Here is an 8,903-nt window from a genome sequence, read left to right as displayed (position 1 = left end):
CATCAAACACTGCTAAGGACCTCGCTAGATACAACCCTATCTCTACGTGCACCAAGACCAGCAAGCCTCCTACACTCTACCAAGTCAGGGTGATCAATCAGGGACGTGAGAAGAGAAGACTACGAAGCTGGCGTGAGGTCACAAAAAAAAGACTGCACAATCTTGCTAGTACGATGACGGATAGTGGACTTCGGCAAGTCACGTCGTGAAGCAACACTGCTGCTACAAGGTGGGGCAAGGGGATCAATGGGAGATGGTAGGGTGGACGGGGGAAGGGAGGCGCCAAGCGGAGCGGGGGGAGGGGGAGGGGGGAGGGTGGAGGGGGAAGAGGTAGAGGTGGAGGCCAAAATGTAGGTGGCTAGGGGAAGGGCGGAGGCTAGAGGTAGGGGAGCGGATGAGGATGGGGGAACAATGGAGGTGGGGGTGGGGGTGGAGGTGGGGGTGGAGGTGGGATGTAGAGGTAGAGCTGGAGGTGGATCAGTGGTGGCAGCGCGAGCTCGAGCTCTAGAGGCTCTCTTGCGCTCACGAGCCTTCCGCTTGCGCTCCTTGTCAATGAGATTTGGGGGGGGGTTCCTACATCTTTCACGTCTACTAGCTCTACGGCTTTGAGAACCCATTCTCAATGAAAGTAGGATGGAAGGTGTGACAAAGTGATGAGGAGGCAAGAATGGCTAAGAATGGGTGAAATGAACCAAAACGTGGTGTCTTATAGAGAGCCTCAACTCATCCACTAGATTGCTCTTAGATTGCTCTTCATTATTATTGGTGGAGAGGTGCTAAGATTGAAACTAATTGGCTAAGTTTTGGTGCTAAGATTGATACTAATTGGCTAAGTTTTGTACCTTCAAATACCTCGATCGAGGTCTGCTATGCCCAGAGCCCCGATCATATACCTTGATCGAGGTATTCAGTGCATTATGCATGTATAAACCTTGATCGAGGTATCCCTAGGTGTCCTCGGTCATATACCTCGATGGAGGTATTGTATGCCTCACCCAGGTCATATACCTCGATTGAGGTATTGTATGCCTCGCACATCGTCATGTGTATACATCTGGCTGATGTGGCACCATGCATGGTCATGATGTGGTAATATAGTCTCTTCCATGACATTGAAAGGTGATGTGGCATGATGAGTTGGCATTCATGAGGTGGTAGATTGACATGGCAAATTGAGGTGGAGGGATTGGTGATGTGGCAAGGTTGAGGAGGTATGCCAAGGTGGCATTGTGTGATCACATGGCTCATGATGTGGAATGATGAGGTGGCACATGTGGCAGCACGTGTGGCAATGTAAGGTGACATGGCAAGGAGTGATGTCACATCTCCTTGATGAGATGGCACCACGTGGTCTAACAACGTGGCATGGTTTTGATGACTCAGCCTTCCACATGGGTAGCATGCAGACTCCAAAGGCTTGCCACTAGGGTCGGTGATGCTCCTAGCCTACCTCACCAAGCCTAATACCAAGCCTACCTTGTCTTGGTATTAGGCTTGGGTGGCCCTTTTTCCCCCACAAAAGGGAGATTTAACTGTTGAAGGCCATATCATATGTTTCCCTTACTCAAATTTAACCAAAATTTTTTCCCCTTATTCATCATGCAGAGGACTAAAAATATTGACATTTTTGAAATGTTTGGTTATGTTTGAGAATTACTAGATTTATTTTTAATATTCTTTGTTGATCCTCTAAGGAGTAAAAGTAAAAATTAAACTTCAATCTTCCTAAATCTAACCGTTGGATTTGGGATTTGATGATTCAACCACACACCCTTATGTGCCTACTAACCTTCCACCGAATTGGATTTGCTTAATTATTCAAAATACTAAAAAAATGTGGTGTGCTACTAAAATGCATGTATTTTATGACTTTATTTATTATAAATAATTATTTATAATTAGATAAATCATTCAAAAAATTACCAATAAATCAAGTTAAGCTCTACATAATGCAAAGAGACCACTTACAAAGTTTCAATAACATTTAATCTAAAATGAGTGAGAAATTTAGAATTTAATATGACACTCTCTGTTCGTGACAAACGTGTGACCACCCTGGAACCATGCCGTGTGACACAAAGAAATTTTTTGTGTGTGCATTGAATTTTCGATCAGACTATACGATTGTGTGCACAATAGCAAGTGTGATGTTGTGTCAGAAGACTTCAAAGACTAGATCCATAGGGAAGTAGGTGAGATTTGCATTTTTGTGTGCTAAAAAGCTTGTTTTTCCACCTCCTAAGGATTGGGGAGTGAACAAAAAGTGGACACCCTTAGCTTGCTACTTCCCCATAGTTGGATCTGCTGATAAGACACACTTGCAAAGTCCAAGGCTAGGGAGATGTTTAGGATGTTTTCAAATATATCTCTACCTTTCACGAAGCCATTTTGCTCACAATCTACCACTGCCATGCAAAGCTCTCAGATTCGCACTGCCATCACCTTAGCAATGATTTTGTATGAGCTATTGAGAATGATAGGAAGCCTCTTTTCACCACCGCATTCACCATCATGGCAGTTAGATCTTGTGCTAGCATGTTCCAAAATGCACATAAAAAATTGGCATTAAAACCAAGGTCTGGGCCATTTGTATGGCTTTAAGGGCTTCTTCTAGCTCTTGCGAGGAGAATGGTCTTTCCAGCCTCTAGCGTTGTACCTCAGTTACTTGGCTCTCTAGCCCTATCAAAATCTCATTCATGTCATGCTGCCACTATTCATTTTGCAGTGCCTTATCACTCAATCGTTTAATTCTCTATGCTCCTTCCTTGTGACCAATTGGAAGAATACCTTCATTGGGCAATAACCTAGGGCTAACCAGGTCTACCTGCTTTTCACTATAGCTCGGTTGGCTTCCTCTAACTCCCAGTCTTGCATTGTGACTTATGCTTCCACCACAGAAGAGTTGCAAGGAATAGGTCTTTGGGGGTGTCAATTAGTTCCTCAACAGAACCTTTCTTACAACTGCTAATGCAGAGCCATCGTGTGTGAACAATCCACCTCCTTAGCTATTGAAAGGACCCTCGAATTTTGGCATCCCAACTCTGGCAGAGGTCACACCCCACCGTTCCACTTTGACACCATGCCTACATAAACTACTGTGTAGAAACAGCTCAACTTTAGTCACCTTTTATCAAACTCAAAGAGGATATTGGCTGACTTACCGCCCTTGAGAGGGGCACAAAACTGCTGACTTATGGGGACATGATCCGAGAGACACATGATGGCTAGAATTTCTTCCCCCAGGGGGGCTCTCATCCACCATTCATCTCCCAAAACATAGAATTTGTCTAGGCAACCTGCACAAAAAACATCTCCTTTCCTACGAGTGTTCCACATGAAGGCATCCAAATTGTCTGGGTCCAGTTCAGCAGCGTCTATCACACCTTTATTAAGGCACAATTCATCTAGGCATCTCGTTCTAAGCTAGAGGGTGTAATACTTCTATGTGATCTATCCTCTTGGAGGCTTTCTATGCATTTCTAATCTCCCCCCAAGATCTATTGATCCCCTTCCAACTCGCCAATTGATCTCTGTGGAAGGGGGTGTTAGGGGCATACATATAGACTATGCTAAATTTGAATCCCTCAACTATGGCCAAAGATGCTAAATGAGGAACCCCCTCGATCTCTAAACACTTCCTTCGGGCAACGCACTTTTCTGACTAGCAAGGCTACCCCTTCCTTCCCTCTTTATGGATTGTTAAAGAACACTTCGTAACCTAATTGATTGTATAAAAACCAAAATCTCTCCTCACACCCGCACTTGACCTCTTGGAGTAGAACCACACCGAATTTTAATTTCTTGATCACAGAAAGGCATCCCTTTTGTTTCGACTTGTTGCAAACCCCTTTAACATTCTAGGATAAAATTGAGATTCCAACAACCCTATTCTTCCTCACCTCCCTCACAACTGATTCATTGAGACAAGAATTGAGAGGCCTCTTTAAAAAAATTAAAGCTTTTCTCCTTGCTTGACCCTGCCCCCCTGGCCAGCTCTTTAATTCTTTTCTACAAACTACGAGTAGAAGCTAGGCTTGAGTTACAGCATGCCTCCTCCATGGGGCCTCTTTCATTCTTCCTTTCTTCAAGCATTCTCTTTTTGTGGTTGGCCTTGAACATCTCTTCTTCATGAGGGTCCGGTGAGCTAGAGGATGGTGGGTCTGATGAGCTCTCTCATCAACTCTCTCCATGTGCTCTTTGGAGTCCCTCGCATTGTGAGAGATCTTGTTGAAATCACCGCAAGAACTTTTGCTTTTTGTCCGGCGATCTTCCATTAGTCAGACGTTGAAGGAGACTCTGATGGATCCACAGTCCTATTTGCATTATCATTCTGTATGAGTGTCTCGAGGGAGCCTCTCTCTCTGCCTATGTGGATACCTCAAGGGAGCTTGGGCTCCTCCTATGAGCTCACCAATTTGCTAGTAGTCACCGCTGTGTTAGCAGCTTTGGTCGAGCAATTCTTAGCAAAATGGCCGGGCTTTTTGCACACATAACATGAGTCTAGGAAGGTCCCAAATTTACCCTACTGGGCAAATGACATACCGTCTTCGAAGTTGACCTCGATGAATCTGGAACTACCCTACTTTGGTCCCAAAGGATCCCTGCCTTCTTCTTCCCCATTGATGACCTGGCACTCGAAGGGATATGAAGGACTTGCCCAAGTGTGCTAGCCAATTTCTCAATTGTGTCTCCCATCCACCGCAGTGTATTTGGAAATTTGACCCAGACAAGACAATCACTAAGAACATGAATTCGGTGATGCAGAAGGCTGGGTTCCAGGGAATCGCAAGCACTGAAGCTCCAGAAAACAAGAAGGAATGACCCACCAAGTCAATGCGTACCACTTGAAAGAAACCTTGGACCAAGAAAAAACCTTTACCCAAGAAACGAGCCGTATACACGCTGGATGGAAAGTCACACTCGTAATGAAGGAACTGTGCTAGTTCCTCGAGGGAGGGCACACGTCCAGTAAAGAAGAGATAGACTCCCTCCTTAGCAAGCTGAGCCAGCTTGAGTTTGAAGTCGTTCATATGAAGCCGACAAGCTACGGGGTACTCCTCGCCCAACCCTCATGGCCTATGCTGTCTCCACTAGATGGGTTGTCAAGAAATACAAACATTTAACACTTGGGTGAGAAAAAACTAGGACTCTCTTATGAGAACTTTGGTGCTTTGGTGTGAGTGAGCTTCCTCTAGTGCATGAGTTGGTACCAAGTGCCTTTCACATGGAGGCGAGATAGGTTGGCTCATGAAAAGAGTTAGAGAAGATGTGAGCATGGGCAATGAGGCGGGAATGAGTGAGCAAAGAGGTACAGTGGTGGAGATCTCAAAAGAAGCTACAGACAAAGTGGTTGCCCCTACCGAAAAGGGAGATCATGAGCTTGAGGACTTGCCATCGTATGAGGAGATTCTGGCGAGAAGCTGCACAGTGGCTTTGCACCACCGCTAGATGAGGATGCCAAAAAGATGCTCCAAGCAGAAGTCTTATGTAGGTCCAAAGACACGGAACCAAGTCTTGGGGGGGTACCCTTTAAGATGGCCCATTTTTGTACCTTTCTTTTTTATTTGCAATAAACTCGGGCTTCTTTTTTTAAAAAAATGTTTGTATTTCTTGACAACCCATTTATGTTCATGGAAACTACTAAGAGAAAAGGACGCAAGACAAAAATGTTGTGTGAAGAGCCTCTGACTCGGAGGAGACGTTGCATTGCGCGCCAAGCTGGCGTTGACGGAATGGAGCAGATTCGAGAATTGAGCTTATGTAATATATTGATTGACTCCCGACTGCTTTTCAACGACTCCATTGCCTTGTTTAGAGTCAAGAGCATCCATCCATGCCTGATGATGCGTATTAGTCTTGTGGTCGATGAGTAATGACCCTGCTCTAGAGCATTTGTACCTCCATAGATTCGACGGACACCTGCAGGCTGCCACCGAAAGTTGGAGTTATGGCGATTTAGGCGGTGGGCGGCAGTGGACTGTGCAGTGTGGAGTGTCGTAGCCACAAACAACAAGTCACAAGACATCAACTCGGTTTTTCCACAACAACTCATCCGGTCCTCCAATTGCGTCTCAACGTCTTCACAAGGCCTTTGCGTGCATTCAAAGCCGTCGGTACAAGTTAGAACTTTCCTATGAACCTCCAAAATTGAAGCTGGCAAACCGGGTTGGGAGCCAACGTACATACACTACCGAGGGCCGACTTCCTCACTTCGTCTGAGGTACCAGTCACAAGTGTGCCAGGTAGCGTACAGGCAGAGTTGGAATTTTCAGATGATATTAGTCGGAAGGCGGAACAGACTCGACGGAGAGTTGGCGGATGATGAGGCCAGGCCTCCCATGAGTCCCATCAGCTCACCTCCCTCACGTTTTTGCCGGTGTCGACTTAAATGTCCATCGGAAATAACGCAGTCCAAGGGCGGTCACTGGTACTGTGGTAGGTTCGAAAGCGCGTGTCCGCCCTGATTATAGAACGCATTTCCATCCGATGAACTAATAATCTGGAACTGGGCAGTGGAAGCAACAAGCTTGAAGTTTCAACATCCGAGTTTGTGTCTTCCGGCTGCGTCCTTATGGCTTCTCTGCTCAGTATACTCGTGCTTCTCGCGCTACTCCACAATGCAGATGCCCAACTTTCTTTTAACTACTATGCCACTAGCTGTCCAAGGGTGGAAGGTTTAGTGAGAGGCATCCTCAATGCTAATCTGTTTTCCGATCCTACTGCTCCTGCAGCTCTTGCGCGGCTTGCTTTTCACGATTGCCAAGTGCAGGTGAGATTTGTTTTGACTGTGTAAACTTTGGGCGTCTTGGATACTTGAGAATGCAACTACACGGTTGTTCTCCCGGTCGTCTCGTTAGCAGCTCAAATAATCAACAAGTTTTGTTTGCTAACCTTGCGCCTCTACATATTCCATGAACGTTACAGGGTTGTGACGCTTCGATAATGCTAGACTCTGCCCCAGGTATAACGGCTGAGATTGGAGCCCCAGCAAATCTAGGCATCCGTCGATTAGATTTTATCGATCGGATCAAAGCATCGCTAGAAGCCGTTTGTCCAAACACTGTATCATGCGCAGACATCATAGCTTTGGCTGGTCGCGACGCAATTAATCTGAGCGGTGGTCCTAGAATCTCCATTCCGCTCGGAAGAAGAGATGGAACTACAGCTAGCGCTTCCGTTGCACAGCAGGACTTACCTCCCGCTACCATCACTGTCGACAACACGATTCAACTGTTTGGTGGCATGGGAATGTCCTTAATGGAGACGGTTGCCATACTAGGTGAGTGTCGAGCATTTTATGCAAGGTCCAAAATTCAAAACCTATCTCTCGCATTCACTCTGTCTTTCTCGCTCGAGCTCTTCTTGTGTTTCTCTCTCGCTCTTCTCTTTCTGGGTATGATTAGCCAGCGATTTCCTAATCTAGACCGTGCACGCAGGTGCTCACACCTTCGGTGTTTCACATTGCGCAAACATTGTTAATCGGTTGTACCCAACCAAAGACCCTGCTCTGGGTCCTCTATTCTATAACACTTTGAGAGCTCGCTGCCCTCAGAAGTATAGTGGCAGCACCATTATAGCTTTGGACCTCACCAATTTGGTCTTCGATAACCAGTACTTCAAGGATGTTTTGAATGGAAGAGGCCTGCTGACAATCGATGCGGAGCTCAAACAAGACGCTCGAACTCAGCCAATCGTGACCCAGTTTGCTAACAACAGAAATCTGTTTTCCCAGACTTTCTCAAGTGCATATGTCAAACTGGTTTCGAATGGAGTTCTAACAGGATCACAAGGCCAAATCAGGAAGAACTGCCACCGTGTAAATTGATCCGCATACAAGATTTAGAGCTTGAAATTCTACCGACATAATATTTACGTCACAGAAAACGAGATCGTTCCAACGTCCAAGCCTCACAGTGCCAAAGTATGCCATAATTGAGCTGTGTTATCAAGACGCCGACTAGATATTTTGAATTATTAGTACTAAGATTCATCGGGGACCTTTCGGGCATGAATGGCGGAGGTGATTATGTTTAGAGACGATTTACTTGTTTACCCGGGTCACTCACTCACTTTGCAATCACGTGGTATTGTGATGTTATCCTAATTTGTTAAAATTCTCTTTCAATTCGACGGGTGCTTATCAAGGAATATTTTTATTGTTATACCTTTGAATGGATTGAGCTAATAGGTGCCTAGATTGAATTTGAGGGCAATTAATTAATTTCTTTGTGAGGGAGGGAGGGAGGGAGGGGGGAGTGGGATAAAGGGGGGAGGGCTTCAATTAAATAAAGGAGAAATGGGAAGGGGCAATAATTAGAGGGGAATGATGGATGGGCAATCTCAATCTCTCCGTGGGAGAGAACAGGTTGATTTAAATAACGAGTAGCATGACTTGTCTACGACGGGTTAGAGACCCACTCCGTTGCGTCTCAAGATGGGATTTTAAAATCTCTTTAATTTCAAGAAATAAAACTTCAAGTTTAAAAACCCCCTCCATCGTAGGCTTGGCTCTATGCTCAATCTACTTGACGATTCAACTAGATCGAGGGGAAGGCATTTGTACAAAAAATAAGCCCTCCCTCTTTCTCCCCTCCCCATACACACATGCTCTCTCTCTCACTATTCATATGCATATTGAACTAGATCTAGCGAGCAGGCAAATGTTAGATTATGAAAGTGAATAATGAATTGATGTTCGAAGGTGGAACTAGAGAAGTATTCATTTTTGTTATAAATTTTGAGAACATCTTTTGCCACTTTTTTAAATATGTATCAATGAATTGCCATGTAATCATGTGAAAATATGATCATCTGCGCACAAATTTCACATTATATATAACCACATGTTCGCGTAACTACACGTTAATGTGGGGAAGAGTTGGCACACTTTCTTCCAAGTAATG

At 45.2% G+C, this 8,903-nt stretch overlaps 1 protein-coding gene across 1 annotated transcript; it reads left to right on the top strand.

The window, feature by feature from the left end:
• Nucleotides 1-6,518: 6,518 nt before the first annotated feature.
• On the top strand, nucleotides 6,519-8,094 carry LOC147881570 (peroxidase 29-like). The gene is made up of 3 exons (XM_087370192.1): nucleotides 6,519-6,769; nucleotides 6,925-7,279; nucleotides 7,437-8,094. Exons 1-3 carry the CDS (start codon nucleotides 6,572-6,574, stop codon nucleotides 7,823-7,825), a joined length of 942 nt encoding a protein of 313 aa, XP_087226318.1. The 5' UTR covers nucleotides 6,519-6,571; the 3' UTR covers nucleotides 7,826-8,094.
• Nucleotides 8,095-8,903: the final 809 nt, after the last annotated feature.

Source organism: Dipteris shenzhenensis, chromosome 31 (genome assembly GCF_047967505.1).
Source record: "Dipteris shenzhenensis isolate YYH24624 ecotype China chromosome 31, Dip_SZ_1.0, whole genome shotgun sequence".
NCBI classification, from domain to species: domain Eukaryota; kingdom Viridiplantae; phylum Streptophyta; class Polypodiopsida; order Gleicheniales; family Dipteridaceae; genus Dipteris; species Dipteris shenzhenensis.
The sequence above is the reverse complement of the archived record's forward strand: the minus strand, read 5'-3'. Positions and strand labels throughout refer to the sequence as shown.

Coding starts and splice junctions, on each gene's coding strand:
- LOC147881570 (XM_087370192.1), top strand. CDS start 6,572: ATGGCTTCTCTGCTCAGTATACTCGTGCTTCTCGCGCTACTCCACAAT. Junction 6,770..6,924: donor TTCACGATTGCCAAGTGCAG/GTGAGATTTGTT, acceptor TGAACGTTACAG/GGTTGTGACGCTTCGATAAT. Junction 7,280..7,436: donor GGAGACGGTTGCCATACTAG/GTGAGTGTCGAG, acceptor CCGTGCACGCAG/GTGCTCACACCTTCGGTGTT.